Source organism: Hyperoodon ampullatus, assembly GCF_949752795.1.
Source record: "Hyperoodon ampullatus genome assembly, chromosome: 7".
NCBI classification, from domain to species: Eukaryota; Metazoa; Chordata; class Mammalia; order Artiodactyla; family Ziphiidae; genus Hyperoodon; species Hyperoodon ampullatus.
The window spans coordinates 109,777,638-109,796,803 of NC_136920.1; the positions used below are offsets into that span (position 1 = coordinate 109,777,638).

A 19,166-nucleotide genomic window follows, 5' to 3' on the forward strand; every position below is an offset into this window, starting at 1 on the left:
ACGCTATGAGACTAAATATCAATTACAGGAAAAAAAACTGCAAAACATAGAAACACAAGGAGGCTAAACAATATGCTACTAAATCACCAAGAGAACACTGAAGAAATCAAAGAGGAAATCAAAAAATACCTAGAAACAAATAACAATGAATACACAATGACCCAAAACTTATGGGATCAGCAAAAGCAGTTCTAAGAGGAAAGTTTATAGCAATACATTCTCTCCTCAATAAACAAAAAAAAAATCTCAAATAAACAACCTAACCTTACACCTAAAGCAGTTGGACAAAGAAGAGCAAAAAACCCCACAAAGTCAGCAGAAGGAAAGAAATTAAAAAGATCAGATCAGAAGTAAATGAAAAAGAAATGAAGGAAATGGTAGCAAAGATCAATGATTCTAAGAGCTGGTTCTTTGAGAAGATAAACAAAATTGATAAACCATTATCCAGACTCATCAAGAAAAAAAGGGAGAGGACTCAAATCAACAGTTAAAAATGAAAAAGGAGAAGTAACAACTGACACTGCAGAAATACAAAGGTTTGAGAGAGACTACTTACTATAAGCCACTATATGCCAAAATAATGGACAGCCTGGAAGAAATGGACAAATTCTTAGAAAAGTACAACTTCCAAGACTGAACCATGAAGAAATAGAATATATGAACATAACAATCAAAATAACTGAAATTGAAACTGTGATTAAAAATCTTCCACAAAATAAAAGCCCAGGCCCAGGTGGCTTCACAGGTGAATTCCATCAAAAATTCAGAGAAGAGCTAACACCTGTCCTTCTCAAACTCTTCCAAAATATAACAAAGGGAGGAACACTCCCAAATTCATTCTATGAGGCCACCATCACCCTGTTACCAAACCCAGACAAAGATGTCACAAAAAAAAGAAAACTACAGGCCAATATCAGTGATGAACATAGTTGCAAAAATCCTCAACAAAATACTAGTGAACAGAACACAGCAGCACATTAAAAGGATCATACACCATGATCAAGTGAGGTTTATTCCAGGTATGCAAGGATTCTTCAGTATACACAAATCAATCAATGTGATACACCATATTAACAAACTGAAAGATAAAAACAATATGATAATCTCAATAGATGTAGAAAAAGCTTTCAACAAAATTCAACACCAATTTATGATAAAAACTCTCTAGTAAGTGGGCACAGAGGGAACCCACCTCAACATAATAAAGGCCATATATGACAAACCCACAGCCAACATCATTTACAATAATGAAAAACTGAAAGCATTTCCTCTAAGATCAGGAACAAGACAAGGGTGCCCACTCTCACCACTATTATACAACACAGTTTTGGAAGTTTTAGCAACAGCAATCAGAGAAGAAAAATAAATAAAAGAAATCCAAATTGGAAAACAGGAATGAAAACTGTCACTGTTTTCAGATGACACGAAAATCCTAAAGATACATAGAAGATCCTAAAGATGTTACTAGAAGACTACTAGAGCTAATCAAAGAATCTGGTAAAGTAGCAGGATACAAAATTAATGCACAGTAATCTCTTGCATTCCTATAAACTAATGATGAAAAATCTGAAAGAGAATTTAAGGAAACACTCCTATTTACCATTGCAACAAAAAGAAGAAAATACCTAGGAATAAACCTACCTAAGGAAACAAAAGACCTGTATGCAGAAAACTATAGGACACTGATGAAAGAAATCAAAGACAATATAAACAGATGGAGAGATATACCATGTTCTTGGATTGGAAGAAACAATACTGTGAAAATGGCTATACTACCCAAAGCAATCTACAGATTCAACGTAATCCCTACCAAACTACCAATGGCATTTTTCCCAGAACTAGAACAAAGGATTTTACAATTTGTATGGAAATACAAAAGACCATGAATAGCCAAAGCAATTTTGAGAAAGAAAAATTGAGCTGGAGGAATCAGGCTCCCTGATGTCAGACTATACTACAAAGCTACAGAAATCAAGATGGTATGGTACTGGCACAAAAAGAGAAATATAGATCAATGGAACAAGACAGAAAGGCCAGAGATAAACCCACAAACATATGGTCACCTTATTTTTGACAAAGCAGGTAAGAATATATAATGGAGAAAAGACAGTCTCTTCAATAAGTGGTGCTGGAAAAACTGGACAGTTACATGTAAAAGAATGAAATTAGAACACTCCCTAACACCATACACACAAAAAAAATCTCAAAACGGATTAAAGACCTAAATGTAAGGCCAGACACTATAAAACTCTTAGAGGAAAACATAGGCAGAACACTCTATGACATAAATCACAGCAAGATCCTTTTGGACCCACCTCCTAGACTAATGGAAATAAAAAGAAAAATAAAGAAATGGGACCTAATGAAACTTAAAAGCTTTTGCATAGCAAAGGAAACCATATACAAGATGGAAAGGCAACCCTGAGAATGGGAGAAAATATTTGCAAATGAAGCAACTGATGAAGGATTAGTCCCCAAAATACACAAGCAGCTCATGCAGCTCAATATATATATATATATATATATATATATATATATATATATATATATATATATAAACCCAATCGAGTCCAATAATGAGCAGAAGACTTAAAGAGACATTTCTCCAAAGAAGATATACAGATTGCCAACAGACACATGAAAGGATTCTCAACATCACTAATCATTGGAGTAATGCAAGTCAAAACTACAATGAGGTATCGTCTCACATCGGTGAGAACGGCCATCATTAAAAAACCCTACACACAATAGATGCTGGAGTGGGTGTGCAGGAAAGGGAACTCTCCTGCACTGTTGGAGAGAATGTAAATTGATACAGCCACTATGAAGAACAGTATGGATGTTCCTTAAAATACTAAAAATAGAACTATCATATGAGCTAGTAATCCCACTACTGGGCATATACCCTGAGAAAACCATAATTCGAAAAGTGTCACATAGCAAAATGTTCATTGCAGCACTATTTACAATAGTCAGGACATGGAAGCAACCTAAGTGTCCATCAACAGGTGAATGGATAAAGAAGACGTGGCACATATATACAATGGAATATTACTCAGCCATAAAAAGGAATGAAACTGAGTTATTTGTAGTGAGGTGGATGGACCTAGAGACTGTCATACAGAGTGAAGTAAGTCAGAAGGAGAAAAACAAATACCGTATGCTAACACATATATATGGAATCTAAAAAAAAGAAAGAAAGAAAATGGTAAGAAGAACCGAGGGGCAAGATGGGAATAAAGAGGCAGACCTACTAGAGAATGGACTTGAGGATATGGGGATGGGGAAGGGTAAGCTGGGACAAAGTGAGAGAGTGGCATGGACATATATACGCTACCAAACATAAAATACATAGGTAGTGGGAAGCAGCACAGGGAGATCAGCTTGGTGCTTTGTGACAACCTAGAGGGGTGGGATAGGGAGGGTGGGAGGGAGGGAGATGCAAGAGGGAAGAGATATGGGGATATATGTGTATATATAACTGATTCACTTTGTTATAAAGCAGAAACGGACACACCATTGTAAAGCAATTATACTCTAATAAAGACGCTAAAAAAAGAAGAAAAAAAAAAGAAGATGTGGCACATATATACAATGAAATATTACTCAGCCATAGAAAGAAATGAAATTGAGCTATTTGTAGTGAGGTGGATGGACCTAGAGTCTGTCATACAGAGTGAAGTAATCAGAAAGAGAAAAACAAATACCTATGCCAAACACATATATATGTAATCAAAAAAAAAAAAGGTTCTAAGAACCTAGGGGTAGGACAGTAAAAAAGACACAGAGGTAGAGAATGGACTTGAGGATACGGGGGAGCACAGAGGGGAAGCTGGGACGAGGTGAGAGAGTAGCATAGACATATATACACTACCAAATGTAAAATAGCTAGTGGGAAGAAACTGCAGAACACAGGGAGATCAGCTCATTGCACTGCGAGCACCTAGAGGGGTGGCATAGGGAGGTCGGGAGGGAGCCTCAAGAGGTAGGGGATATGGGGATATATGTATACATACAGCTGATTCACTTTGTTATACAGAAGAAACTAACACAACATTGTAAAGCAATTATACTCCAATAAAGATGTTAAGAAAAAAAAAATGTGTAAGGGTTATGTACCCATCGGCAGTTAACAAAGTTCTCATAACATTTTAAATAAACTTTCTACCAACTCAAAACAAAGTCTTATTAATAAAATTTCTTATATAACTCTATTAGATCTTACTTGTGAAGAAAAATGCTCATTTCAACATTTTAAAAATACCTTAAAAATTAATCAATATTCATTAAACTCTCAAGACTATTGCTATCATTATTACTTAATATAGCAACTTCCAACTAAAATACTAATTCTGAAATAAGAACTATACTCTGTAAAGCACAGTTACTGATATACTGCTGGATGATTAATGATTTTTTTTAAATATGGTACAAAAATTTGAATGGTAATTTTTGTTACCCATATCACAATTCCTGACAGAAATTATATCGTAAATTGTGGAGAGATTCTCAGTAGCCAATCAAATCCTATTTAGCTGACATGGAAATCCAGGCACTGTGTACAGTGCTGTTATGAATGAGATTAAGCCTGTTATAAAGGTACTCACAAACTAGTAAGAATAAAACAATATCAAAGAATAACAAATATAAAACAAAACTGATATTACATCAAGTGCAGTATTAGAGGTACAATATACATGTGTAAAATAGGGAAGTTAACATAGCACCACAATGAAAAAATAGCAAAGGAATAATCTTTTTCTAACACAGGGAATGAAAACTAAGTTGAATTAATAGTGGATCTTTACTTCTCAAAGTTGGCTGTTAAAAAAAAAAAAAAAAAAAAAAGCATAACCAAATAAGGAAAAGAGGTAAAATAGAGTTTGTGGAGTTCATATCCCTATGACATGACATCCAGCAAGTAATGGCATTCAATATTTTGCCTGCTTTTACCTCTAAATTTATGATTTTTATGAGAGCAGAATGTTTTTTTTTAATGACATTTTCAAATATTTTTGTTTGTGTGAAAATGAACTGCTATATCCTCTATGTAGAGAATTTTGGTAATATTCATGAACTTTTAAAAATACACGTATCTTTTGAAGCAAATATTCTACATTTAGGAATTGACCACCATGAGTAAGTGTTAAATGAGGCACTCATAGGGATATCCATTGCAATATTTTTTGTAATAGCAAAGATTGAAGAAAATATTTATGCCCATCTAACAATACAAACTGCCTAAAAATATTTATACGGATATCATGAATACAAATCATATTTTAAAATTAGGTATTAAATGGGTACTAATATTTAATAATCTCTAAAATGTGTTGGTTAATAAAGCAAAGTACAGAACTGTATGTATAATGTGCTGCCATTTGAGTTAAAAAGAACATATGTGTGCATATAAATGCATAAAATATATTTGTGTATTTATATAATATCTCTGAGGGACATCCAAGAAATGGTGAACAGTGGGTGCCCTGGGAATACAAACTGAGTGGCAGGGGATAAGGAGGGAGGAGACTAAATCTTAATTTGCAAGCCTTTTCATAGCTTTTTAATTTATACTATGTGCATGTGTCACAATAAAAAATGAAAACTGGGCTTCCCTGGTGGCGCAGTGGTTGAGAGTCCGCCTGCCGATGCAGGGGACACGGGTTCGTGCCCAAGTCTGGGAAGATCCCACATGCCGTGGAGCAGCTGGGCCCGTGAGCTATGGCTGCTGAGCCTGCGCGTCCGGAGCCTGTGCTCCGCAACGGGAGAGGCCACAACAGTGAGAGGCCCGCGTACCACAAAAACAAACAAACAAACAAACAAAAAAACTAATTTTGTTTTTAAAATGTAAGTTTGTTTTCTCATAAAAATGCATCACTATGATTATTCTTCATGTATGCATCAGGATTAACTGATACATTACCTAAGGATGAATGTCAGAGAAATTAGGGGCAAAGGCTTTAGAAGATGGTGAGCCTGCCCATTTCCAAGCTCTACAGCTTTTTAGGTGTGATTCCTACAGCAAGTTAATTACCATCGAGATTCACTGTCCTACCTTTGTAAAATGAAAATAATAAGTGTACCCTTTAATAAGTATAGTGTGTAAAATATATGAAACAAACATTGCTATTATTATTTACCATTTCATTGGTTTGACAAATATTTATTGATAGGCTATACCAGGCACTGTGTTAAGCACTTCTAAACATACAATATTTCATTTAATCCTCACAACAAAGGTAAATATGATCATTATTCGCATTTTACAGTCAAGGGGATAAAGTAATTTACCTAAGGCCATACAGCAAGGAAATTCTAGAGTCAGAACTGAAACTCCAGAACCTATGTTCTTATTTTGACATGCAACTGAAATATAGAGAAAGGCTAAAAGGTGGGCAGATGGTGAGGGCAGTTTGAGGAAAGATTATCCCAACAGAAATAGACAAAGTTTAAAAAAAGAGGATGGTTTCCCATCCATTTAAAGATGGAAGAATGCTGAAATTTTTGCTAAGATAGGCATTTGGCAAGAAGATCAGAGCATGGTACCGGCTAGGACTGCCATGAAAAATTGTGCCCTATTGGTGGTTTAAAAATAAAAACTAGAGCCTATGGTGAGAAAGCTTGATGGATTAAAAGACCATAAAGAAGTCCCATGTGACTGAGGTGTAGAGAACAGATAGAAAAAAGGGGCCTGGGAAGAGGTTGAAAAGATAGGCAAATATTTCCTTCTGGATCATGGTAAGAAATGTGCATATTTTTTCCCAAGTACAGTGGAATTCCATTTGATGGGTGTTAAGCGGAGGAGTGAAAAAAATCAAAATTACATATTAGAAAAATAATTCTGGCTGTTAAATAGAAAAAGCAGGAAGAAGAGTAGGAAAAGTAATTCAGGTGAGAGGTGATGAGGCTTGAAAAGAATAGTGAGGAGAAATATACAGATTTGAATTATATTTTAGAAGTAGAATCAACAGGATTAAACACGAGTTGAGTAGGGAAGAAAACCATATCAAGAACTACTCTTATGCTTCTAACTTAAGGAAGTAAACAGATATCAATGCCTATTATTGAGCAGAACATACTAAAGGAAAAACAGGCATGGGAACTCGGTTTTTGAACATTTTTGAACTGGTGAGATATTAACCATAAAAATGATACCTAACAATGATGAATTATGATGGCTCACACATTGTTCTAAACACTTTAATTCAAAAACACGTGAACTAGATAACTATATACAGTCCAGAAGATTAACAGAGAAGATGGAATCAAAGATATAAATTTATAAATCATAAATCAAATTAAGAAGTAATCCTAGCTATTTATGCTAAACTGTAAAAATATTCTAATATGAAAAAATGTATACCTTAGACTATATCCAAGACATGTTCTTACTTACCTGTGGAATGTAATTTCTTCTTTCTTGGCATGCAGCATGAAACCAAGCAAAACTGAAGAGAGCATGAGCTCGATGTATATTATCTGTTTTGCTAATTTGCTCAGAAGTCCAAGATTCATAAGTACGCATTAAATTTTTCTTCAAACCTGGAGGTGACTAGAGAAAAAACAAACATATTGTTTAAAACCTTATAAATAAAATAAATCAGTATTTAACATATTGAGGACATATTTTAAGGCAAAAATTTTTCACCATTACCAAGTTTGACTTAAACTATTTTATTATTATATTACTTCAAAATGTACTAAAGAAGATGTGGCACATATATACAATGGAATATCACTCAGCCATAAAAAGAAACAAAATTGAGTTATTTGTAGTGAGGTGGATAGACCTAGAGTCTTTCATATAGAGTGAAGTAAGTCAGAAAAAAAAAATACTATATGCTAACACATATATATGGAATCTAAGAACAAACAAAAATGGTTCTGAAGAACCTAGGGGCAGGACAGGAATTAAGACACAGACATAGAGAATGGACTTGAGGACACGGGGAGGGGGAAGGGTAAGCTGAGACAAAGTGAGAAAGTGGCATGGACTTATATATACTACCAAATGTAAAACAGATAGCTAGTGGGAAGCAGCCTCATAGCACAGGGAGATCAGCTCGGTGCTTTGTGACCACCTAGAGGGGTAGGATAGGGACGGTGGGAGGGACACTCAAGAGGGAGGAGATATGGGGATATATGTATATGTACAGCTGATTCACTTTGCTATAAAGCAGAAACTAACACACCATTGTAAAGCAATTATACTTCAATAAAGATGTTTTTAAAAAGTACAAATATAAAACTAGTTTTAAACTCCTTATACCTAACAGCTCATCTCAATTAAAAATCCAAAATATTTTTTTAATTAAAAAAAAAACCTACACAGGGGGCTTCCCTGGTGGCGCAGCGGTTGAGAGTCCACCTGCCGATGCAGGGGACACAGGTTCGTGCCCTGGACCAGGAGGATCCCACATGTCGCGGAGCAGCTCGGCCCATGAGCTATGGCTGTTGAGCCTCTACGTCCGGAGCCTGTGCTCCACAACGGGAGAGGCCGCAACAGTGAGAGACCCGAGTACCACAAAAAAACAAAACAACAACAAAAAAAAAAACCTACGCAGTCAACAATATTCAAAATAACCAAATAAGTTTTACATGATCATTGAGGTGTTTTACTGCAACAAAACCATCACAGTATGAATTATGATACTGATTATTATCAGGCAGGTGTTTTTGACTTCAATACACCAGTTCTTTCTCTCCAGTACTACCTGAATTTCCATAAGGACTTCAAATTACTATTTACATGTAATGTCAACTAATCTTCCTTGAACATCAGTCCACTTTACTTAAGGTGGGTATTACCTGACATTGCTAGGCTTATAAAACAAATTCAAACGCAGGAACCAAAATTGTACATTGGACTAGTACTAGTCAAAAAACACTTATCTACATGTCCAAAATCTGTTTATATTATTTTTTAAAATTATCAAAATGAAAGAAAAAAAAATTGATTTCTTGGAAAAAGACTAAAATAAATCCATTTCAAAAATTACCTTGTTGGGCTTCCCTGGTGGCGCAGTGGTTGAGAGTCCGCCTGCCGATGCAGGGGACACGGGTTCGTGCCCCGGTCCGGGAGGATCCCACGTGCCGTGGAGCGGCTGGGCCCGTGAGCCATGGCCGCTGAGCCTGCGCGTCCGGAGCCTGTGCTCCGCAACGGGAGAGGCCACAGCGGTGAGAAGCCCGCGTATCGCAAAAAAAAAAAAAAATTACCTTGTTTTAAAGGTAATTTTTTTCCTTCAAACTGGTTTCTAACATTAATGAAAAATTCAGATCAGTACTTTAAGAATGCCTGCCACAAAAAAATAATAATTCCCTCTGCAAACCTTTTCATTCTGTTTTCTCTTAAATAAAAACTTTTGTTTTATTAAAAGAAAAAAATGCATAAGTATTTTTTACTAAGTGCGTTTCCAAATGTACACTTTTAAAATGAAAATGCTTTGTTTATGAAACAGTTACCAAAAATTTTCATAGAATAGACAAAATTTTCTGAGCACTAAGGAAACTGAACAACCACTTAGGGTTTTTGTGTTTTTTTAAAGACCCTATACTAAAGGTTATGCAAAATGAATAAATCATGTACAATTACAGAGAAAATAATATACAAATAAAGATTATTAGAAAATAACAAAACAGAAACACTAGTATGTCAAATTATGAGATAAGGTAAAATATATATTAACTGAAAATTCAGACTTAAAATAATTTCAATATTAATTCAAGTTAATTAAATCAATTAAGCATTCAGCATAAGAAATCAGGAAGAATGAAAGCCAGTACAAATCTAAGGAAAACATAAGGATGAAAAAATAATGAAAAAAGCAGGAAATTCAGTGAATAGAAAAGAATTAAAAAGAAAAAGTAAATCGGAAAGTATTGCATTGGTTATTTGTGATATATTTTTTTCTATTTCTTAATTTTATTTTTTAAATTTTTATTGGAGTATAGTTGATTTACAATGTTGTGTTAGTTTCTGCTATACAGCAAAGTGGATCAGTTATACATATACATATATACACTCTTTTTTAGATTCTTTTCCCATATATATGGGAAAAGAAGTGTTCCCTGTGATATACAGTAGGTCTTCATTTGTTATCTATTTTATAACTCTATTTCTGTTTTGTAGATAAGTACATTTGTACCCTTTATTTATTTATTTATTTATCTATCTATTTATTTATTTTTTTTTTTTTTTGCGGTACACGGGCCTCTCACTGCTGTGGCCTCTCCCACTGTGGAGCACAGGCTCCGGACGCGTAGGCTCAGCGGCCATGGCTCATGGGCCCAGCCGCTCCACAGCATGTGGGATCTTCCCGGACCGGGGCACGAACCCGCATCCCCTGCATCGGCAGGCAGACTCCCAACCACCGCGCCACCAGGGAAGCCCTGTACCCTCTCTTTAGATTCCACATATAAGTGATAACATATGATATTTGCCTTTCTCTGAAAATTACAGTACAGTATCACTGATGAACATAGACGCAAAACTCATCAACAAAATACTAACAAACCAAATCCAACAATACATTAAAAGGATATTACACCATGATCAAGTGGGATTCGTCCCAGGATGCAAGGATTTTCAATATTCATGAATCAATCAATATGATACACCACATCAACAAACTGAAGAACAAAAAACATATAATCATCTCAAGAGATGCAGAAAAAGCTTTTGACAGAATTCAACACCAATTTATCATAAACACTCTCCAAAAAGTGGGCATAGAGGGAACCTACCTCAACATAATAAAAGCCATATATGACAAACCCACAGCAAACATCATTCTCAATGGTGAAAAACTGAAAACATTTCCTCTAAGATCAGCAACAGGACAAGGATGTCCACTCTCACCACTATTATTCAACATAGTTTTGGAAGTCCTAGCCATGGCAATCAGAGAAGAAAAAGGAATAAAATGATTCCAAATTGAAAAAGAAGTAAAACTGTCACTGTTTGCAGATGACATGATACTACAGTATATACAGAAAACACTAAAGTTGCTAACAGAAACTACTAGAGCTCATCAATGAATTTGGTAAAGTTGCATGATACAAAATTAATACACAGAAATCTCTTGCATTCCTATACACTAACAATGAAAGATCAGAAAGAGAAATTAAGGAAACATCCCATTTACCATCACATCCAAAAGAATAAAATACCTAGAGATAAACCTACCTAAGGAAGGAAAAGACCTGTACTCAGAAAACTATAAGATACTGATTAAAGAAATCAAAGATGACAGAAACAGATGGAGAGATATACCATATTCTTGGATTGGAGAAATCAATACTGTGAAAATGACTATACTATCCAAAGCAATCTACAGATTCAATGTAATAAATTTTTAAAAACAACTCCAGCAACTCATCAAAAAGAGAAGAAACAAACAATGAAATGAAGATTTCACAATTTTTAAATACAGTAAAACGTGTGTGTACATATGTGTACATATATACAGTAATAATTTTGAACATAATGAACTGCACTATTTCCTGGAATAGTTAAAATCATTTACATTTATTTAAGAAATAGAAAAAAAATTCACCAATAACTTAAATGAAACTGAAAATTTCCATAAAAATATAATCAAATTACTTCCTAAAAAAGTATACTGGAAGAGGCTGCAGATTAAGTTAAAATTTTCAAGGAACAGCTCCCCTGATATATTAACTCTTCATTTATTGAAATATTACTGTATTCTTCCTACATGCCACATATTATATAATAAGTAAAAAAAAAAAAAAAAGAAAAAAAAAAAAAAAACATAGCCCTTGCCTTCAGGGCTTGTACAGTCCAGTTCTGCAATATAGTTTAGTAGAAGAGTATACTGAGAGAGTGGCTGGAGAAGTTCTCTCTTACTAGACATTATAATTGACATTCATTCAATTAATATATTTCCAAATATTAAATCATTTTTGCATTCCTTGGATTAATCCTTAGCCTTTTTCTTCCTTACATGAGACCTAATGCCTTCAGATGGAAAACGGAAGTACTGATCTAAAAATAACAGGTAGTTATAAACACCAATAAGATATTTTTCATCAGACAAGAGATTATATAAGAGATTATATTCTACAAGTTAAGAGAAAATGCAAGCAGAACGTTTTAAACCAGTTTTTTAAAAGTTTAAATTCAGTTTCTTATTATTATTTCAGTTATGACTTGGACCAGTTCCACAATATCATTACAAACACAAAGTTTTGGATGCATCAGGTTTGGAGAGGATCTGCCAAGCATTACACGTTAGAAGGATGGACTGATGGATAGATGTATGGATGAATGGATGGATGAAGGGAACAAATGAAGGAAAGAAGAAAACAAAGACTGAAAATCTAACTTAGCTATGTCAAAAAACAAATGATATGAAAACTGGATATCCATGTGCAAGAGTGAAGCTGGACTCTTACTTTACACCTAATACAAAAATTAACTCAAAATGGATTAAAGACCTAAACCTAAGACCTGAAACTATAAAATTCCTAGAAGAAAACAGGGGAAAAGGTTCATGACATTGGATTTGGCAATGATTTTTTTGGATATGCCACTAAAAGCACAGGCAACAAAAGCAAAAACAGACAAATGGGACTACATCAAACTAAAAACATCTATGCAGCAAAGGAAACAATCAACACAGTTAAAAGGAACCCCTAATGGAATGAGAGAAAATATTTGTAAGCTGTATGTCTGATAGGGGTCAATATGAAGAATACATAATAAATTTGTACAACTCAACAACAAAAAAATCCAATTAAAAATAGTCAAAAGACTTGAATAGACATTTCTCCAGAGAGGACATACAAATAGCCAACAAGAATATACAAAGATGTTCAACATCACTAAATATAGAGAAATTCAAATGAAAACCACAGTGAGATCACCTCACACTGTTAGGACATCCACTATTAAAAAAAAATAAAGGAGACAATAACGAGTGTTGGTAAGTATCAGAGAAATTGTGTGTTATTGGTGGGAATGTTAAATGGTATACCACAATGGAACAGTATGGAGGTTCCCCAAAAAATTAAAAATAGAATTACCATAAAATCCAGCAATCCCACTCTGGGTATATATCCAAAAAAAACTGAAAATACGATCTTGAAGAGATATTTGCCCACCCACGTTCATTGCAACATTATTCATAATAGCCGAGAGGTAGAAAATCTAAACGTTCATGGGCTGATGAATGGATGAAGAAAATGTAGTACACACATACAATGGGATATTATTCAGCCTTAAGAAAGAGGAAATGCTGTCATATGCTACAACATGGATGAACCTTGAGGACATCATGCCAAGTAAAATAAGCCAGTCACCAAAAGACAAATACTGCATGATTCCACTTATTTGAGGGATCTAAAGTAGTCAACTCACAGAAACAGAAAGTACAATGGTGGTTGCAAAGGATGGAGGGAAAGAGAAATAGGGAGTTGCTCTTCAGTGGATACAGTCTCAGTTTTGTGAGATGAAAAAATTTTAGAGATCTGTTGCACGACAAGGTACATATGGTTAACACTACTGTACTGTACACTTATAAATGGTTAAGATACTAAATTTTATATTATGTCTTTTACTACAATAAAAAAACAAAAAATTAATGATATTAAATAATATTTAAAAGAAAAATGTAAATGTATTTTGATAAATATCATATTATTTATATATATACTTCATCTAAATATACAAAAGTTTTTGAGTGCTTTGTAGACAGTTGTCTACAGAGCTTTAGAATGCATGCTAAATTACTGCGCTTACACAATTAGTGATTCAAGTTTTTATTTTTTTCATAAGTTTTATTTATTTATTTATTTATTTATGGCTGTGTTGGGTCTTTGTTGCTGCACGTGGACTTTCTCTAGTTGCAGCGAGTGGGAAATACTCTTTGTTGCGGTGTGCAGGTTTCTCATTGCAGTGGCTTCTCTTGTTGCGGAGCACGGGCTCTAGGCACGTGGGCTTCAGTAGTTGTGGCACGTGAACTCTGGTTGTGGTTCATGGGCTCTAGAGCACAGGCTCAGTAGTTGTGGTGCACGGGCCTAGTTGCCCCGCGGCATGTGGGATCTTCCCAGACCAGGGCTCGAACCCACGTCCCCTGCATTGGCAGGCGGATTCTTAACCACTGTGCCACAGGGGAAGCCCATGTTTCAAGTTTTAAATCTTCTTACCTCATATGTTATCTTCAAACTTGACTGTAATAAAATTGGAGTAAAGTTGGGATGAACTTCTGCAGTGAGCCAAAGACGAAAGGTATCTTTAGGTTGAAGAGTATTCAATTCCTTGTTTATAAAAACAACAAGAATAAAAATCTACTTAAACATACACACAAATTTCCATTTTATAAATATATTATTAATAAGTACTTATCTTACTAAAATCTTTCCATGACATTCTGATATATTTCTTAATGTTCTGATTATATTTCCTGTAAATTTTCATCTTCTCTACTCCTAGCTTAGTGAAATAGGTAAGAACTTGGATATAGAACTGGGCCAACTGGGTTGAAATCCAAATTTTGCCATTTATTTGCTGTGTGACTTTGGATTCTTTGACTTAAACTCTCTAAGCAAGCATAATAACCATACCTACCCTCATAGGATTGTATAAAACGCAGTGCCCAACACACAGTAAATACAAAATAAGTGTTAGCTATAGTCGTGATGTCTAAACTATGAGCCATCTTCAGGCCTTCAGGTTCTCACTTCTTCAATTCACACTTCCATAGAGTTATATTATAATACCAATTCCTTTACAATACAGTTTTTAGTGTGTCCTATAGCCTATAATATCCAAAATTCACCATTCAAATTCACCTGCCAGTGCTGTATGCTTTAGTGACTTATTCGAATTTTTATCTCTTGTCTCTTTAGTCATCATATTCTTTCTGCCTGTTATTCTCTTGTAACCTGACAAATTCTTACTCATCTGTCAAAATATAATTTAAATATCATGTTCTGGGAGAATACCTTCTCCGACTCTTCACTACCACAATCCCAAGCAGATTAATCACTGATGGTATTTTGTAAATTCCCTTCTGCAGTATTCATCATATGACTGTATAGTTATTAATGTGGTCTGCCTCTTCTAAACCAAGCTCCTCGAGAGCAGGTACAAATTTTGTACGTAACCAGCACCTAGGAATATTCCTGGCTTTTTTCTGTACTCAGCAAGCACTTGTAAAATGAATGACTAAATAAATGAATGAATGACAAGAGAAATGTTGATAGCTCTAAAAGAGAGTGAAGTCTAAAAATTATATTAATAAATATATGTCTAATACTAAAATTCATTATTATCATGTGAAATGTAAAGATGACAAAAAATGGCAAGAGAATTGCCATGAAAACATTGTGCTTCCTTAAAATTGTAAATTATAAAATGTTTCTATGCCTAATAATAATTTTTAAATGTAAAATTGGAATAAAATCTTGCTTTGGGTTAGCATATTTTAAAAAAAAGATTAAAAAAACAATACATTTGTGATACAGTTGAATTTAAAATAAACATAAATTTATATCCAAACAATTCATCCAAACTTCCCAAAAGAAAAGCAAAACAATTTTAAATTTTTAAAAACTTTTATAATATAATCTACCCTATATATGCTTCAAAAAGTCCTAATTAAGATTTGATTCCAAAATAACTGTAATTATACTTTACATAGGTTAATAGCTATCATCTATTGTTTGGAACAGAAAGCAGGATTCAAGTATTCACAAGTCTTCCTTATGTTTTGAAACATATGTAATTCATCTGACATAAATTTTATATTTTATACATTTGTGATTTTTACAGAAAACTGCAGTAATAATGGAATTACTTGAATATTCATATATATCTCAGTTCCAAAATCTACATCTTCTTTTGATAAGTAGTAAGTCATTATGGTCTATCACTTCATTCACTTAGTCATTAACTCATTCATCAAAGATTATTTAACTACTTACATGTTTTATGTAAAGTGCTATCGTTGCCAATTTATTTTCAACACATTACACAAATTTTCAACATACTACAACTAGGCTATGGCTTCCCACTCTATTCTGTTTGGCTCTATTCTGAATAACTTCTGCTAGATTAATTAATTAATTAATTATTAACTCCCTTGTTAAGGACCTCCTTTGACTCTGTGTCCTAGGACAAAAATTCCAAGCACTTCGTACGATTTTGAGGGTATTCCATAACCTTGCCCCTTCCTAGCCATCTAACTCTATTGCCCTACATCGCTCTGCCTGGCCCTTCCAGGACATTCAAGGACATCTTCATTCTTTGTACTAGGCAGGCACATTCCCGCCACTATGTCTCTACTTGTGCTGCTAGAATTAACTGCAATTTTTTTCCCCCTACACTTAGCTAAATCACATATAGTCTTCAAGGAACATCTTGTCTTCAGTGACATCTATGACTACCCAAAACCATATTAATCTTTCCTCTTAAATAGGCACTAGTCTTAATTCCAGGTTTGCATTTAAACCTACACATCAATTTGTTCTGTCTTAAAGTTTTTTCATCCTGGGCCCGTTTCTGTTAAATAAAATGATTGCTTCCACTTACACCCAGCCTCCTTAGCATCTAGGAAGTGTTCTGTAGTTCTCTCTGACTCCTCTACATCTTTTCTCCTCATACAGATACAACAGAACAAAAGCATAAAGAAAATTTGATGTTATAAATAGGTCTTCTACAATTCTTTAAAATATTTCCCTATTTTTCATCTGAAAAAATTCTCTAAGCCTCCCCTTCAGTCATGATTAATTTTTTGACTTCCCCTAAATGCCTTAGAAAAGAGATTTTTATAGATTTCTTATTAAAAGATCCATTTTGGTTTGTACAAATGTACATATATTTAAGGAGAAAATACGTAACAGATTTTAAATGATTCCCCAACAAATACTAATTTTTTAGAAGACATCATAAATCGTGCATGACATATTTTAATGCTGATGTTCCTTGGAGATTACTGAATTGAGTATATTAGATATTATTTGCACCACACTGATCTGAATCTACCTTTTCCAGAACTGGCAGCCAAGATACCACAAGATGTAAGTTCTTCAAACAGAGCCAGTCTCCATTTCGGGCACATTCTTTTAGCATTTGAACTGCTAAATCAGCTTGACCTTGACCCATGGCAACCTGCAAAAACAAAAACAAATAACAAAGCTTAAAAAAAAAACAGATTTGATAACATGTTGTAACAGAAGACTTTCAAATTATCCTGCCATACATATGAACTAACTCAAGTACTGTAATCAGGGTTTTAAACTTTTAATAAGAAATATCAGACTCCTGCTGTTTCCAACAATTGTCTTGTTTTTGTCCTTACATCAGTGGCAGATTTTTAATATTATTCTATTTAGTAAAGGTATTAGCATTACAGGTCTGCAAGTTATAGAACAGTATAAAGAATTACTGAATAGTTTTTCTGTTCCTCATCCCACTAGTTGCTGCAATTCTTACCCGCTCAAACATGGACCTTTAAAAACATAATTTTTTATGACTACTGTCTTGTTGTATTCTTTGAGGGATTAAACATTAACAATACCGCTTCCTTGAAATTTGCTTCTCTTTTAAAAAAATTTCTCCAACATTGCACAAATTTGGCTCCCAAGCTACTTGGTCCACTGAACTGCGTAATTCCCTAGCCCTTAATCGTCTAGAAGACCCTAATATGTTGGGCCTCAAGACTCTACATTTAGCCCTCTGCTGTTCTATTCTTTTTCAGGGAGAGGAGGCAGGAAGGAGAGAGAGAGAAAAGAAGAAAAGGGGAGGGGAGAAAAAGAAGAGATGGGAGAGGAAGAGGGAAGGAGAATCCTGATCTCACTGGAATTCCATTCCTGTATTTACAATCCCTATACTCTATCTGCACTTAGGACACTCATGTAATAGGCTAGGCCACTTTATAAAATAGAAAACATCCAAGCAGAGGCCGAAACACCCTAGAAAATAGATTCAGTATATAAGATTTCTGTATTATTTGAATGAATAGACTAGTTAAGTCTACTTAAGACTACTTAAGTCTAGGATTCTACAAAAAAGTTTTAGTCAAGGATCTAAACTGGTTGCATGCCACTTACTATACCAAGTTTAAACTCCTCTATATGTCTTTTTAAGGATAATACATATAATACTTAAGTATCAGTAGAGCTATATCTGTCTTTGTATATATGAGAGAAACACATTTACTGAGAGTCCTGGCTCAAATATTTTATTGGGTACATGGTCAAAACACTTTGAAGAATACTGCTATAGACTACTTCAAACCACAGTGATCTCTCTTTTCATAATGAATACAAGATAGCATTTCATTGTTTTTTAGTTGACTTTTACAAGCATTGATTTTGCTTTTCAATTAGACTATAAAGTTTTTGAGAGTGGGAACCACGCGTCTAATTCATTGCATACAAAAGCATGTAACAAAACAGGTAATAAATACTCATATATTGATTTCTTTTTAATTTTCAAGATCTAACCCAGAACTAAGCAAATAGGAGGGATAAAACAAATACTGGTTGAACTGTTTAGATGCACGTATTAGTTTGCCATTATTAAAATGCAAAAAACCCCACCTTGAAACAGTTGAAGGCATGTACAACAGAATCAGAGGGGGGAAAAAAACGAATAAGTAGTTTGCTGAACTGAAATGGTAGCTAAAAGTAGGAACTCAAATTTTTCTATAAGGCATAAATTGTATGAAAACAGCTTAAAGGTTCATGAAACCTTAGAAGAAAACATATACTGTAAGAAAAAAATACATTTTTAAAAAGCACAACAGGAAATGCCAAGATGGTTAGCCCCTACATCAAAAACAAAAACAAAAAAACCCCTGTTTCTTGAAATGAAAATTAATTTTTTGCATTAATAATGTATTATTATCCTTAGGACATACATTCAGCATAGCAACAAAAGCTTTAAAATAACAGGAGATTTATGACTAAATACATCTGTATTTAAAGGTTTTACAATATTAAAAAGTTTTGCAAGTACACAAAAGTCTAGAAATTCATATAGTCAAACTTACAGTGAGTGCAAATAGTTTTATCTTTCTGCCAATATCACTGCTAACAGGTACAGCCTGTAGAAGAGGGCTCCCCTTCCTCAAGACATCTCACTGACAATTGAATATTTTCCTGATATATTAATACATTATAACTAGGATTGAATGAAA

General features: G+C 34.2%; 1 protein-coding gene across 2 annotated transcripts in view; it reads right to left on the bottom strand.

Moving 5' to 3' along the window:
* DYNC2H1 (dynein cytoplasmic 2 heavy chain 1) overlaps positions 1-19,166 on the bottom strand; it is a gene marked incomplete at both ends in the record, with an annotated part of 362,190 nt that overhangs the window by 122,590 nt on the left and 220,434 nt on the right. For both annotated transcript variants that reach the window (XM_079708170.1, XM_079708169.1), the window contains 3 exons: positions 7,397-7,552; positions 14,170-14,280; positions 17,009-17,134. In XM_079708170.1, the coding sequence (XP_079564296.1) occupies positions 7,397-7,552; positions 14,170-14,280; positions 17,009-17,134 (393 nt within the window). The remainder of the gene's footprint in view (positions 1-7,396; positions 7,553-14,169; positions 14,281-17,008; positions 17,135-19,166) is intronic.